This window comes from Ceratotherium simum, chromosome 3 (genome assembly GCF_057802395.1).
Source record: "Ceratotherium simum simum isolate JZ-2026a chromosome 3, ASM5780239v1, whole genome shotgun sequence".
In the NCBI taxonomy this organism is placed as follows: domain Eukaryota; kingdom Metazoa; phylum Chordata; class Mammalia; order Perissodactyla; family Rhinocerotidae; genus Ceratotherium; species Ceratotherium simum.
The window spans coordinates 45,971,542-45,987,577 of NC_141902.1; the positions used below are offsets into that span (position 1 = coordinate 45,971,542).

Consider the following 16,036-nt stretch of genomic DNA (forward strand, 5'->3'; position numbering starts at 1 on the left):
TTTTTTCAGGGACAAGCACAATTTATTTCTACATTATATTTCATGTCACAAGCTGAGCCATAGAAACTACCTGTCAGTACACTACCCTGGACCCTTTCTTTCTGGCCAGCCTACTGGAACCTTCTGGACCATGCTGGCTTAAATTCTCCATTTGTATCCCATCCTGAGTCATGAACCCCTATGAGAATCTGATAAAAATTATGGGCTCTCTTTCAAGAAAAATGCACATACACATAAGCACACAAATTCAGCATACAATTTTGAGGAGTTCAGAGACTCCCTGAAACACATCCATGGACACTGGCTAGCACCCGTGGTCTAAACCATTGCCTGCAGAGGGCAGCAGGGCAGCTGGAGCCCACATTGGAAGCTGCATTCAGGAAAGCTGGGGACACTGTAGAACTTGATTAGTTTTTTGAAGGCACTTTTCTTTAGCATCATCATCTCTTCTGGAAACCTAGAGAAGATTCTGACCTGGGAGGAGCCCCCATTCTTCACGGAGCCATCTGTGGGTAGTGGCTTCTGAGCACTCACAGGCACGCTATTGCAACTGAGGGAACGCACTGCCTTCTTCTTATTCTGTATGGACAAATAATTGAACAGGAAGGAGGACAGCTTGTGCTTGGTAACATCCGGAGCCTCTTCTGAAAAGCAGTCATCAAGTGGGTCTGGCAGTGTTTCAAGATGGCGGCTGTCTTCCCTTCTCCCAGGACTGGCTCCCACACGCTGAGGCTGCTTGATGATCTTCCTGGTCTGGGCTGGGTCATCTCCTGCCCCATTGACAGGTTGAAGGGACATTTCATTGGCCAAGGCTCTGGGGCCCCTGGTTTGGGGAATGAGATTCTTGACCTGAGGGCTAGGTTGGGAAGTACAATGCTGCCTCAGGATGAGAGTTGCAGCATCTCGAATGAGATTCCAGTCTCTCAGGATATCATCCCTGGTGGTGAACTGGGACGTCACAGTGAAACGGATGATCAGTTTGTCCTGGACGGTGGCCGGGATGAGGAAGAGACGGCCAGCTTTAGCTATTTCCTTTAACACACTCTCCGTGAGACAATTAGGACCCTGTTTGAAGGATAAAGAGAAGTGAAGTCTGTATCACATCCCTTGTAAGTATCCCCAGAAGTCCAGCATTTATCTTTCCGAGATGCTGAATGATCACCAAATAATATCATCCACAGGCCACAGAGGGTGGCATTACCTTTAGACGAAAAACCACCAGGCCAAGGTGCCTCTTGGCGGGGATTTCAAAGAAAGGGTCATTTCTGACCAGAGATTCAAAATATTTAGCCATTTCAGTACCCTAGAATTGTAAATATAGAGAGAACTGAGATTAATAATCAGGCAAGGGGAAACTATGCATAAACTTTCACACTGCTAAATGGGTTTAAAGCAGAACACCTTTGAATCATAGAGATCTGAATAGCTTCTGCCTGATCTTCTTCTCCATTTGATTTTTCTCATATTTCAACCTGGAAAACCTCCAGTGGCTCCCTATGTCTTGTCATATCAGATCCACCTTGAGAATTTGTGTCACAGAGCCCTCTTTCAACTCACCCCCCCGAACCAGAAGGCATGCGCTTTGCAATCAAGGCAATCTGTCCTCATATCCCAGCTTCACAGCTTCTTGACTGACCAAGGGGCAAGCAAGAGCCAAACCCCAGCCCGTGCTCTGCATTCCCAGCCAGGTGCCTCGTACTAGCTGCATGTGCCCAGAGGCAGAGATGCTTGTTTCTACTACACCTGAGGGTACCATGTGGGCTCTCCACAGCCCTGCCTCCTTCCTAAACCTTCATCTTTCCCTTGCCTCGCAAACCTTTTTACCTCAAATGCCCTTTCATCCCCTTTTTTCTGACATTCCCCAAAGAACATATTTTTATATATCATCCCCATGTACACTGTGGAGAAGGCTTTGCTCCTGTTTAATGGGTACAGAGTTTCTGCTTGAAATGATGGGAAAAGTTCTGAAAATAGACAGTAGTGATTGTTGCACACCTTGCTAGAGTACTTAATGCCACTGCATTGTACACTTAAAAATGGCTAAAATTAGGGGCCAGCCAGTGGCATAGTGGTTAGGTTCTCACGCTCTGCTTTGTTGGCCCAGGTTCAGATCCCGGGTGCAGACCTATACACCACTTACCAAGCCATGGTATGGCAGGCGTCCCACATATAAAGTAGAGGAAGATGCACATGGATGTTAGCCCAGGGCCAATATTCCTCAGCAAAAAGAGGAAGATTGGCAACAGATGTTAGCTCAGGGCTAATCATCCTCAAAAAAAAAGGTTAGGGTCCAGCCCGGTGGTATAGCAGTTAAGTGTACGCACTCCACTTCTGTAGCCCAGGGTTCACGTGTTCAGATCCTGGGCACACACCAACACACCACTTGTCAAGCCATGCTGTGGTGGCATCCCATATAAAGTAGAAGAAGATGGGCACGGATGTTAGCCCAGGGCCAGTCTTCCTCAGCAAATAAAGAGGATTGACATTGGATGCTAGCTCAGGGCTAATCTTCCTCAGGAAAAAAAAAAAAAGGTTAAAATTAAATTTTATGTTATGTATATTACACTACAATCAAAAAATAATTTTAAAGCTTTGTGCTATATTAATCTGTCACTGAAGTTTATGTCATTTTTTAAGTTTCCTGTTTGTTTTTACCTAGGAATATTAACTAAACAAGGACAAGACTTGCCTTTTCTTTCAAGCATCCAGAAGGATCTCAATAAAATATTTGCTAAGTAATTGCTATCACCTTGCTCTCACACCTGCTACTCTATTGCAAGAGAAGGCAAGGGATTTGGCTAATCATGTCTTTCACCATGATGAAACAAGTTGCTACAAACCTCATCCAGAACTCCTTCCTCTCTCCATTGCATGGTCTGTTTAAAACAATTGCCCATCTCTGGCCCAAGAACTTTTCATTTTCAAGTTCTAAGGCTCTCTCTCAAGGAAAGCACCCTGCTAAATGTTTGTAGCTGTTTTATACTTTTGCAATTCATTTTCTAATTTTGTCATGATTCTCCCCTGTATCTCCTTCCCTCCAGGCCCATTTCCATCCACCTGCCCTGCCAATTTTGTATCTTTCTCAGTAAATTTTTCTTAAAGCCACCTGAGAACTATTAAGACCTCTCACGTACAGAGCTAGAATCAGGCTAGCTAAGGACCATGAAAGTAAAGACCAGAAGTCATCTTTGTTCAACCTCTTCATTTTCTAGGAAGAGCCAAGGGAAAGTGACTTCCCCAAGGTACAAGTAACAGAATGCAGGTCTCCTCGTCGCCAAGCACATTCTCCTCCCACCATGCTCTGCTGCCTCTACAACACATGCTGTTTGCAACAAGATAGAAGCAGGGGCCAGGGGAGAGGGGAACAGCACAGGGAGCACCCCCGCCACCAGAAACCACCTTCATGGGTGATGACAGCAGCACTGCTACCAGTGCCCGGTACCACTCCAGGTCAGGGGTGGGAAAACTACAGCACACAGGCCGAATACAGCGCCCCAACCTGCTTTTGTAAATAAAGTTCCTTAGAACACAATCATGCCCATTTGTTTGCAGATTGTCTATGGTGGCTTTTGTGCTGCAATGACAGAGTTGAGTAGTTGCAACAGAGACTATACGGCCCACAAAGCTAAAAATATTTACTACCTGCCTTTTACATCAAAAGTTTACTAGTCCCTATTGTAGGTGATAGGAGATGATGGTGATGATGATGATGATGACAAGGATGATGATGATTTATTATGATTAGAAGAAGGAAACAATGGAGGAGGAGGACGACGAAAAGGAAGAGAAAGAAAAAGGAGAAAAAGAGGAGGAGGAAAAGAAAGGAGAAGAGGAAATATTCATTGAGTACTTAGTCAAGTATTAGGTCCTGTGGTAAGTAGGGGCTTTATCTGTATTATCTCATTTAATCATCATGATAAGCCTTTGAGAGAGGTATTATCATTTCTTCATTTTATAAATTAGGAAGGCAAACACAGAAACGTTAAGTAATTTGCCCAAGGTCACCAAATAGTAAAGGGTAGAACTAAAAAATCAAACCCAGATCCCATTCTCTAAAGCTGGGTAACAGAGAGATACACAACTTGGCTTTATATAACCTTCAAGAGCTCACACAGTAGAAGATGGCCCAGAACTGTGAAGAAAGGAGGCCCTCCACTCTTGAGCAGGGCGATCACCATCTCTGAGCCTCACCTATAAAATGGGGCTGAGCAGGGTGACCACCCCAAGCATTTTTGTAAGAATATCATGAAACACTTTAAGTTGTTCATTTTAATTTAAAGCATTGTTCAAGTAATAATAATTATGATCAGGCAAGTTGAAGAGATAAAACTAATTCACATCCAACAACTTTGTTTTAGTTCCACCCCTTAATGTTATGGGACATTGGTAGCCTTTTGAGGTCAGTTTTGTAAGTGTGCTTGAGTAGGTGATCCTAGGAAGCCAAAGAAGCAGAGACTAGGGCAGATGGTGTAGTCAGGGAAGCTCCTAGGAGAAGCAGAACTTAATCAATTAACACATTTGGAGAAGAGAGGGCAATCTGGGACGGCAAGGCACAGGCGAAGGTGCAGAGGCAGACTGAGGATGGAGTTGGAATGGGTCAGTGAGAAGCCTGAGCTCAAACAGAGGCTGATAATCAGCTCCTTGAAAGCCGGGCCCAGGAGAGTGGGCCTAGTGTAGGCAATGGGGGAGCTGTTGGGAATTCAGGAGTTTGACTTGCGCAAGGCAGCATTGCGGGAAGTTGGCCAGCACCCGCATGTTGAATATCCAGTCCTCAGCTGTCAGCTAAAGAGTTTTCCTGATTATTTGTAACCATCCACTGCCTGAGGATCTAGAGAAAGCACAACATGCCTAAGGTCCCCCCATATGCAGGGTGACAGCCACTCACTGATAAACGTCTGGTCAGCAAACACCTTGACATTGATTACAGACGTAAAATTACCAACAGTAAACCAGTCATAGTTATCCCAGTTGCTGCTTCTACCCTTTGCTTTTGTGTTGTGTTTGTTTCCCTGGAGGAAGGGTGGAAGAGGAAAGACACACAGCAATAAAGGATGACGGTGTCTGTGGATGGACCCAGCTGCTTTCATCAAAGGCATTGTCCTTTGCATAGGTGCTTGTAGAAATGAGAGGAAAATGCTGCTGGCCAAATTCTTAGTTAAGTCCAACCCCTTCCATGAAGATATGACAGGGGGACTATGCCTGTCTCACTTACCTCTGGGTCCCTTTCCTAGCACAATAATTTTGTGGTGGTTGTTGCATTGAGTTGAAATAAATTGTACCAAATAGGCCTTCAATAAATACCTATTGACACAACACCGGGATGTTTGTTCCAGACTTAGTAGGTCTACCTGGCGAAGCCAGGAGAGCCATGTTTCAGGCATAATCATAATAGCGACTAAAATTTTCAAGCAGCCATTACAATCGGGGTAATTCTAAAAAAGATCTACTCCTAGTCTGGCCACACATGCAGCCTTTTGATTTACTTTCTCTTTCTCTCTCTGCAAACCAGGCTCTCAGGCTCACTCCCCAGGGCTCAATGATAGCAAAAGGAACGAGGAGACACTCAGGCAGAAGGGATAGGCACCAGACAGCCCTCGGTGTCTTGTTCTGCTCACTGATCCTCTAGCTAAGAAAGAGAGGGCGCCCTGAATAATCAAGTCCCAGGATCCCGCAAACAGGCCCGGACACCTGAGCATATACTGCAGGTCCCCTGGGCAGGTCTGCAAAGCAGAGACCAGCTTTCCTCCCACTAGGACACAAAGCAAACCCGGGCTCAGCCCATAGTCTGCGCACTACATACATGTCTGACGTGGGCTTGAAGATTCTTCACCCCGAAGGAGCGAATCACGAACCAGAGTTTAATAGAGCGAAACCGCCGGCTCAGGGGGATCTGCCAGTGCTAGAACAGAGAACACAATGCCCGGTTAGACGAGGGTGCCTGCTCCCTCACGCACTCCTGGGCTTTATCGTCTGTAGTCTGCCCAGCCCTCCAGGAATGGACGATGTCACCATGACTCCCAAAGCTGTTGCTAAGGAGAAGCTGAGGCAAGTTACCCAAAGGCTGCCCTGTCATGTGACCAAATCCTGGTGAAGGTGGCCAATGCACCCTTGTCCAAGAGCAGGACAAGTGGAAACCAAGTCCATGACCCTGAACCAAGGAGAAGATGCTTTGCTTTAAATGCTGCTTTAAACATTTCATCCCAGGCTGAAATTCAGGATCGGGGCAACACATTTTTTTTCTCTAAAAGAACCTAAGTTCCTTCAACAGCAGAAAACAAAGTTCTGTTTCTATTCCCCCAAAAAATCTAAAGTATAGTGGTCAAGAGCTCTGATGCTGGAGCCCCACAGACCTGGGTCTCTCCTCCAGCTCTGCCAGTTACTAGCTGTGACCTTGGGCGTTGCCACCTCACTGGCTCCTTGTGAGATAGAGAACAAACAGCAGCTCCCAGGGAAGTGGTGTGAAGAGATGAAAAGAGCTTCACAGGGAGTTGTCAGTAAGTGTCGGCTATTTAAACAATAAAAATGTGCGCTACAGATCACAGTAGTATTTCTACCTAGAACCAAGATGATCATTATTTAATCTCACTCTCCCGTCCTGATTTTCCCTGTGACATTCCTGTGCCCTCAGGAGGCATCACTCCAGCTTTCGGATTTCAAATGAGCACCTGCATCTCAGCCTCTTTTAGATTAAAATTGACCCTTTGTTCCTGGTGACCAAATTCAACAGAGCTTAAAGGTCAAGGTTGCAGGCACCATAGATCTGAAAACTTTCAAACCAACTCCTCTGATCTGAAAACAGAGCAAAGGGTTTGGAAACCATCTGCCGTTATTCTGATAAGTAATGTGGTTTCTAGTGACCTTTTCCTCAACTGTCAGGAAGCTTCTACCACAATTTCTGTTCACTAAAAATAAATATTTGTCCCATCAAATATTTATTCGTCCACAGGATTGCCAAATCCTCGAAAATGCGCTCACCTTCATCTTTCACCCATTTCCTGACCCAGACACAGTTGGGACATTACCCCTTTGTTGATGGACAACGTCTCTCCCACATCAAGTACTAAGCCTTTGATTTCCAAGCCAAACACTCTAGTGCTGAGAATGAGCTTGGGAACTTTGGTTTACCAGCAGAGGGCATCAAAGTCTGGAAACAGGACAAAATCTCTGTAGAGGGAAAGCTTCAACTCCACCACTTGTTAGAGGGACACTCTGGGAGAAGAGGGAATGGATAATAGGGATCTTCTCTAAAAAGCATTCTGTTTTCCAGATGGTTATGACGAATTGGCTGCTTTATTTCACCAGCAAATTAAAAGGAGAGGCAGAGATTATTTTAATTTTGATTTCTTCACACTCTGTATCCCCAGTTGTTCCTCTTGACGCTATTCCCAAACCAATCCATGCTGACCCAGCAGAGTGGTTCTAGCCAGTATTTTCTGTTGGAATAGGAAATTTGGACTCATACAGGGCGATATGGCTCTTCTTTAACTTGACACATTCCCAAGCCTCCTCTATGTGCTTTCAAGGTTTTGCAGGTCTCCCCCGCCAAAAGCAGGACAATGCCCCATCCACTAGTTGGGGGAGGAGCGGGCACTTTCCTGATGTGCGAGAATCTAGCCCCGATTTCAGGTGGCTCCGAGGCCCCAGGGATGAAGTCCCTAAGTCTTCTCTCCCATGATGCTGCTCTATTTCTGGCTCATCCCAAACACGGCTGGGCTTCTATTTAAAGCTGCAGCCATCTGGGTGAAAAAGAGATTGGGGTATGGGGGGCAGTAGCAGTGAAGACCCCCAGGACCATAACAGATAGCAGGAGTTTCTTCTAGGAGACTCAAAAATTAAATCCAAAATATTAGAGGTGGAGGAAGGAAAAGCATAGAGCAGCACCTTCTGGATATAGAAATATAAATAGTAAGGTTCCTCTGGACCAGCACTAGGAGAAGTTTAATATTTTCATAAGTTATCTAGAAAAGAGAGAGCACCATAAAATCTCCAAACTGATAGGAAAGAACCACAAGAAGCTCTTGAAATATGGTTGTAAACAAAAAAGTAACAGGAAATTCAAAATGGGTAAGGTTAAGATAATGCTTTTAAGTTATGATGATCCAAGTTCACTTATAGGAGAATGGGCATCATTTCACACTCAGGAAAGAAACCTAGAGATATCCCCAACAATATCTGCCCCTTGGGGAGTGGAGATGAAAGAACCATTATTCTTCTATTTTTATCAACCTCTGGAGGGTCCTCCCCCACCACTGCAAGCTTACTGCCTGCAACTCCAATCAAAAAGCTCCAAAAATCTAAAGGAAGTGTGAGCTGGTCTGAGGGAGAGTAACCAATATAATCAAGAGATGGAGATGCTGGATCTATTATTTTAGGGCTAAAAGGGCAAGACACTTCGGTTGCCCAAGGAGAAAAGACAGAACCATCTCTTCACAAAGCATGACCCTCACAGATGTCAGGCATTTTTCTCTGTACTTCACTGCATTACTTCATTTCATCCTCACAGCAAGCCTAAAAAGCCAGTACTCTCATTATCACCCTCATGTTACAGATGAGGAAACCTAGACACAGAATTTAAGTCATTTGCCGAAGGCCACACAAGTTAATAAATGGAGGAGCTAAGATTCAAACACAGGCCATCCAGCATTAGTACTTAAATGCTTAACCACTTTGCTGTATAACAAATCCCTGCAGCTTAAAAGAAGAGCTCTTAGGAATTTCACACCTACCATTTATTGAGCATTTGCCACATTCTCAGTATTATGCTAAGTGATGTACATATATGTTCCCATTGCAGCCTCACAGTACCCTGTGAAATCAGTGCCTCTACGCCAGTTCTACAGATGAGGAAACCAAGGCTCAGAGAGTCCACTAAGCTTCCCAGAGGCCCACTACTGGTATGGCATTCCAAACCAAGTTCATCTCACTCTGCTCTGCTCTCTCCCCTTGGCCATGTTATACGTAACTTATTTGTTTACATCCGTGTCTCCCCCTACAATTAAAGGAAGGGCTTGTCTTTAAACTGAGGAGTAAACCTCAAGAACTTGTTCCCCCAAGAAATAAGACAGGCTGAGAATGTGGGCAGGTTCGAGAGATTGAGGTGCAGCTAGTGGGAAGGCCAGGAATGTCTGGAGGCATCCAGAACCTCAGGACGGGTACCCATGCCCCACCCCCACCCTGGAGCCTCTCGCAGCGTCTCTATCGGGGTCAGAAAGAGGAAAGCAATTTAGACAAGGAGCCTCTTTCCATACCCAACGAAATTCTCCACCCTTCCCGGCTGCTGGGTAGTTAGCAGAAAGGATTGTCCAGAATGGAGGCAGAAGGGAATCGACACACATGTGGCAGAGAGGACGTTTCTGGGAATAAGAAAATGCCACAAGTATTCCAGAAACATGCTACTGCCTCAAAGGTTGGTCTCATTTTCTAGGGTTTTTAAAGTTTTCTGGGTTTCATTCTGTACACTTAGGCACAGCTTAAAACCAAAGCCATACAGTGGCACTATTATGGAGTGAGCTCACAGGGTGCCGTTTCTGACGGGAGCCACACACAGGAGCCCGTTGGGGTCGGATGCAGCCAGTTTCCATCTCAGAGCTGCCGGGCTGCCTGTTCCTGGCCACTCACCATGAAGTCAGTGGCCGCGCCCGAGTTGGCGTGCCTGAGGTAGATGGGGTCCACACTGAAGGTCTGCTGCAGCTTGTACTTGTCCTTGACCCTGGGGGTTCCAAATGGCCGTTAGAGGCTGTGGCCCGTCAGAGGAAGCAAGGCTTTCCCGCGGGCTGGGAGCTCGGCTGCCCCACTCACCAGAAGCCAGTACAGTCAAAGTGCACCATCATCCACTTGGAAGGGTTAAAGGTGAAGGAATCGGCATACTCAATGCCCTTCAGAAACCCCCGGAACTCCGGGCACAGGAAGGCAGTGCCTGCATACGCGGCATCGATGTGGAGCCACAGCCCCTCACTGGCGCCTGAGGAGGCAAATGTCACCTGGTTGGGAGGTGGGCCAAGTGGGGGTTGCAACCAGCCAGCTAAAAGGCATCTCTTGCCTGGGCCAGCTGATTGGTGGGCTACAAGAGAAGAGCTGGGAAAGGGTGGCCTGCTTTGGCTAAGTGAGACATCAAGGCATGTGGAGATGGCGGGCGGGGGGCAGTCAGCGGGAGGAGTGGGGCTGAATGAGGCACCGTCACCTCCTAAAGGGAAAGCCTACAGAACCTCACCCAGGCCTTTTTCTCACTGGCACCATCTTGGCCCCAACCTAGTGCTTTCTGGCACAAAAATCAACTTCCTCCTGGCCCCAAGAGCAATGTGAATGCACCTAATACACACATTAGAAAGAGGATGTCTCTCTTTCCTAGTGGGTTTCTTGCTTGGGGATTTGAAACAGTCACATTTGAGTTTCTTTTCTGCCGTTATCTCCCATGGCTTCCCCTGCCCTACCCTTTTCATTTTCTTAGCCTAGACTTGAAAATATTTCACTATGCCTCATTCGCCCCGTGTTCTGGATAGAGCCTGCTCTGAGTCGATTTCCCCATACCAGGGAGAGGGTGAGAAACCCGAGGCCCTCCCACTGCTGCCTCCCGGGACAGGAAGCCACGGGGGGGCAGTTCTAACCCTTGGTCACACTGCTGGGAAAAGCAGTGATCTGGCTGCGTGGGAGAAGGCACTTGTGATCTTTGATGGCTCTTCCCACGCTCTCTGCATTGACCAAGGAGGGGCAAGATAATTCCACAGAGCTGGTTTCAGGTTCTTGCTATAGAGAACATTTTAAAATTCATGACTTGTCTTCCTAGCCAGATAGGGCAGACACTCACAGATGGGGCCCAGCTCTGACAGGCAGTCAAACGCGCAGACCCCGGTGGTCCCCAGTGTTGCACAGACCTGGAGGAAAATAAAGAAAGTTAATGTGGGAAGGTGGGCTCATGGGACACATCTGGCCTGAAAAAGGATTTAATCACAGATATTATCTACCCCACCCATCCTACTAGTGCAGTGCGTATTTCATACTATATTTTACCATGACTGCAGTAAGAAATACAATCTAGGAGAGAGAGTCAAGATGGCGGCGTAAGCAGACTCGGAACTCACCTCCTCCCATGGACACAGCTAATTTACAACTACTCGTGGAAAAATTACCCCTGAGACAGAACTGAAAACAGGATAAGAGGAACTCCTGCAACAACGGACAATCCTAACTGAGGTGGAAGAGGCAGAGACTCCCTTCTGGAGAGGAAAAACACCGCCTTCACAAGCCGCCAGCTTCACGGCCGCCGGGAGCAGCTCACAGGTACGCAGCCTCCCTGGAGGTGCGGGGTCCTGAGCCGGAGAGCGCCCCCGCTGTGGGCATTTTGTGGACCCAGCACAATCGAGACGAGTGGCATAATATGTGACTTTGCCTGCTACTAAAACATTGGGGAGTACCCCCAGAAAACCCGGTTCACAAAGAAACTAAAACCGGCTCTTAAAGGGCCCACGCACAAACTCACCCATTCCAGAAAGCAAACTAAAATCACCAGAAAGAAAGGTGCACAGTGCTGTGGTGAAAAGAGACTCACCTAATAGGCCCTGAGTGCATCTCGGTGAGGGGTGAGACCTCTCCAGGGACTGGGACATTGGCGGTGGCCATTGTTGTGGCCTGGTGTGGGTGTGCTGACACAGAAGCCATTGGAATTCTCCCTGAGGCCTGCTAGTCCAGCGTCTGCCCCACCCGCTAGAGCACCGATTTAATCCAGCTCAGCCAGGGCAGGCAGCCCACCCTAGAGACTGGCCCCACCCAACAACAAGCCCTCAGGCAACTTGTGGGCCTGTATAGATTGGTGACTGGATTCTCTGCAGCCTGGCAACTGAGCCGACTTCAGTGGGGCAGGGCGTGCACAAGGAGAGTGTGCGGCAGTGGCGGAGTGAGTGGGGCTCCCACCGTGGAGAGACTGGGTCCGCTTGGGGAGGTCAGGGTGCGCACACGGGGCAGGACTGTGTTGACTGTGTGTGTGTGGACCTGTGGGCAGCAGGGCTTGTCAGCTGCAGTGCTTCTCAAAGACCCACATAGGGGGTTTGCCCCACCTTCCAAAGCCTGAAACAATTGGGTGCTCCTTTGCCTGAGGCCAGCCCCACCCAGCTGCAAACCTCAGAGAACTGACAAGAGACCTAATAGGCTAGAGGCTTACAGCAATTGTAAGGCCCTGAGCCTAACAACTTGCCACACTGGGGGCGTACTCACTTAAAAGAAATACTGCAACACAAATGTGGTATTAGAACTTGCAGCCAACTGTGCTGGGGCTCCCCACACCTGATAAAGAGACTGAAGGGCCCACAACAACTACAAGCAGCTGAGCATTACAACAGCTGGCCAGGAGCATAACTCGGCCTCCCTGGGTGCCTACAGGGAGAGAAAACAGGCCACAACAGAAAGACACACATAACCCACATAGAGGTGACCCCTGGAACATTGAGAACTGAGGGAAGCACACTGGAAGCCTCCTAAGGCATCACTTACATAAGGTCACCTATCCAAGAGCAGGAGACGTAGCTGACCTACCTAATACGTAGACACAAGCACAGGGAAAGAGGCAAAATGAGGAGGCAAAAGAATACATACCAAGTTAAGGGAAGAGGACAAAACCCCAGAAAAGGAACTAAGTGAAACAGAAATGAGCAACCCACCCGACAGAGAGTTCAAACTAAGAGTGTTAAGGATGCTCACTGATCTGGGGAGAAGAATAGATGAACTCAGTGAGAATGTCAACAAAGAAATGGAAGATATAAAAAAGAACCAATCAGAAATGAAGAATACAATAATACTGGAAATGAAAAATTCATTAGAGGGACTCAAAAGCAGAGTGAAGGATACAGAAAACGGATCTGTGAGCTGGACGAAAGACTAGAAGAAATTACCCAAGGTGAACAGGTAAAAGAGAAAAGAATTAAAAAGAGTGAGGACAGTCTAAGGGACCTCTGGGACAACACCAAGCACACTAACATCCGTGTTATAGGTGTCCCGGAAGGAGTAGAGAGAGACAAGGGGGCAGAGAATCTACTTCAAGAAATAATAGATGAAAACTTCCCTAACCTAAGGAAGGAAACAGACATCCAGGTACAGGAAGCACAGAGAGCCCCAAACAAGATAAACCCAAAGAGGCCCACACCAAGACACATCATAATCAAAATGTCCAGAATTGGGCCGGCCCTGTGGCTTGGTGGTTAAGTGCACGCGCTGCAATGCTGGCGGCCCGGGTTCGGATCCCGGGTGCGCATCGAGGTACCACTTCTCTGTCCATCCTGAGGCCGAGTCCCACATACAGCAACTAGAAGGGTGTGCAGCTATGACATACAACTATCTACTGGGGCTTTGGGGGCAAAAAATAAAATAAATAAAATCTCAAAATGTCCAGAATTAAAGATAAAGAGAGAATCCTAAAAGCCGCAAGAGAAAGACAAGTTACATACAAAGGAAACCCCATAAGGCTATCAGCTGACTTCTCAGCAGAAACCTTACAGGCTAGAAGAGAATGGCACGATATATTTAAAGTGCTAAAAGGAAAAAACTTACAGCCAAGAATACTCTACCCAGCAAGGTTATCATTCAAAATGGAAGGAGAGATCAAAATTTTCCCAGATAAGCAAAAATTAAAGGAGTTTGTCACCAAGAAACCAGTGCTACAAGAAATGTTAAAGGGACTGATTTAAGGGGAAAAGAGAAGACCACAAATAGGAAAAATTATCTATTTCCATGATAAGAGGGTAATGGATACAAATGCACAAAAAAGAGGTTAGATATGATATCAAAAACATAAAAGGAGGGAGGAGGGGAGTTAAAGAGTACAGCTTTCAGACAGAGGTCAAACTAAAGCGACCATCAATTCTGTATAGAAGAAGAAAGGAACAGAGAAGGACTACTAAAACACTGAGAAAAAAAAGTTAAAAAATGGCAGTAAGTACATACTTATCAATAGCTACTTTAAATGTCAATGGACTAAATGCTCCAATTAAAAGGCATAGGGTGGCTGACTGGATAAAAAAACAAGACTCATATATATGCTGCATACAAGAGACACACTTCAGACCTAAAGACACTCACAAACTGAAAGTGAAGGGATGGAAAAAGATACTCCACGCAAATGGCAATGAAAAGAAAGCTGGGGTAGCAGTACTCATATCAGACAAAATAGACTTTAAAACAAAAACTGTAAAAAGAGACAAAGAAGGGCATTACATAATGATCAAGGGAACAATCCAACAAGAGGATATAACGCTTGTAAATATCTACGCACCCAATGTAGGTGCACCTAAATATATAAAGCAATTATTAACAGGCATAAAAACAGAAATAGGGCCGGCCCTGTGGCTTGGTGGTTAAGTGCGCGCGCTGCGATGCTGGTGGCCCGGGTTCGGATCCCGGGTGCGCATCAAGGCACCACTTCTCCGTTCATCCTGAGGCCGAGTCCCGCATACAGCAACTAGAAGGATGTGCAGCTACGACATACAACTATCCACTGGGGCTTTGGGGGGAAAAAATAAAATAAATTATAAAAAAAAAAAAACAGAAATAGACAGTAACACAATAATAGTAGGGGACTTTAACACTCCACTTACACCAACGGATAGATCATCCAAACAGAAGATCAATAAGGAAACATTGGCCTTAAACGACACACTAGAACAGATGGACCTAGTAGACATATACAGAGCATTCCATCCAAAAACCGAAGAATACATGTTCTTTTCAAATGCACATGGAACATTCTCCAGGATTGATCACATATTAGGCCACAAAACAAGTCTCCATAAATTTAAGAAGATTGAAATAATACCAAGCATCTTTTCTGACCACAACGGTATGAAACTAGAAATCAACTATAGGAAGAAAATCAGAAAAGCTACAAATATGTGGAGATTAAACAAAATGCTATTGAACAACGACCGGGTTAATGAAGAAATCAAAGAAGAAATCAAAAAATATCTGGAGACAAATGAAAATGAAAATACGACATGCCAGAATTTATGGGATACAGCAAAAGCAGTTCTAAGAGGGCAGTTTATAGCGATACAGGCCTATCTCAACAAACAAGAAAAATCTCAAATAAACAATCTAACAATGCACCTAAAGGCACTGGAAAAAGAAGAACAAACAAAGCCCAAAATCAGTAGAAGAAGGGAAATAATAAAAATCAGGGCAGAAATAAATGAAATAGAGACCAAAAAAACAATAGAAAAAATTAATAAAACCAAGAGCTGGTTCTTGGAAAAGATAAACAAAATTGACAAACCTTTAGCTAGACTCCCCAAGAAAAAAAGAGAGAAGGCACAAATAAGTAAAATCAGAAATGAAAGAGGAGAGGTTACAACAGACACTTCAGAAATACAAAAGATTATAAGAGAATACTATGAAAAGCTATATGCCAACCAATTCGACAATCTGGAAGAAATGGATAAATTCTTAGAATCATACAACCTTCCAAAACTGGATCAAGAAGAAGTAGAGAATTTGACTAGACCAGTCACCAGTAAGGAGATCGAAACAGTAATCACAAACCTCCCCAAAAATAAAAGTCCAGGACCAGACGGCTTCCCTGGGGAATTCTACCAAACATTCAAAGAAGACTTAATACCTATCCTTCTCAAACTCTTCCAAAAAATTGAGGAGGGGGGGAAGTTCCCTAACTCATTCTACGAAGCTGACATTACCCTGATACCAAAACCAGACAAGGACAACACAAAAAAAGAAAATTACAGGCCAATATCACTGATGAACATTGATGCAAAAATCCTCAACAAAATACTAGCAAATCGCATACAACAATATGTTAAAAAGATTATACACCATGATCAAGTGGGATTTATTCCAGGTATGCAGGGATGGTTTAACATTCACAAATCAATTAACGTGATACACCACATTAATAAAATGAAGAATAAAAATCACATGATCATCTCAATAGATGCAGAGAAAGCATTTGACAAGACACAGCATCCATATATGATAAAAACTCTGAATAAAATGGGTATAGAAGGAAAGTTTCCTCAACATAATAAAGACCATATATGACAAA

The 16,036-nt window shown here is 45.5% G+C and overlaps 1 protein-coding gene across 1 annotated transcript in view; it reads right to left on the minus strand.

The window, feature by feature from the left end:
• HDC (histidine decarboxylase) overlaps nt 1–16,036 on the minus strand; it is a 28,622-nt gene continuing 12,586 nt past the window's right edge. Inside the window, exons 7-12 of the mRNA XM_004421565.3 lie at nt 10,805–10,871; nt 9,799–9,961; nt 9,619–9,709; nt 5,801–5,899; nt 1,202–1,303; nt 1–1,065 (exon numbers count right to left, since the gene is read on the minus strand). Coding sequence (XP_004421622.1) covers nt 319–1,065; nt 1,202–1,303; nt 5,801–5,899; nt 9,619–9,709; nt 9,799–9,961; nt 10,805–10,871 — 1,269 coding nt within the window. The 3' untranslated portion in view covers nt 1–318. The remainder of the gene's footprint in view (nt 1,066–1,201; nt 1,304–5,800; nt 5,900–9,618; nt 9,710–9,798; nt 9,962–10,804; nt 10,872–16,036) is intronic.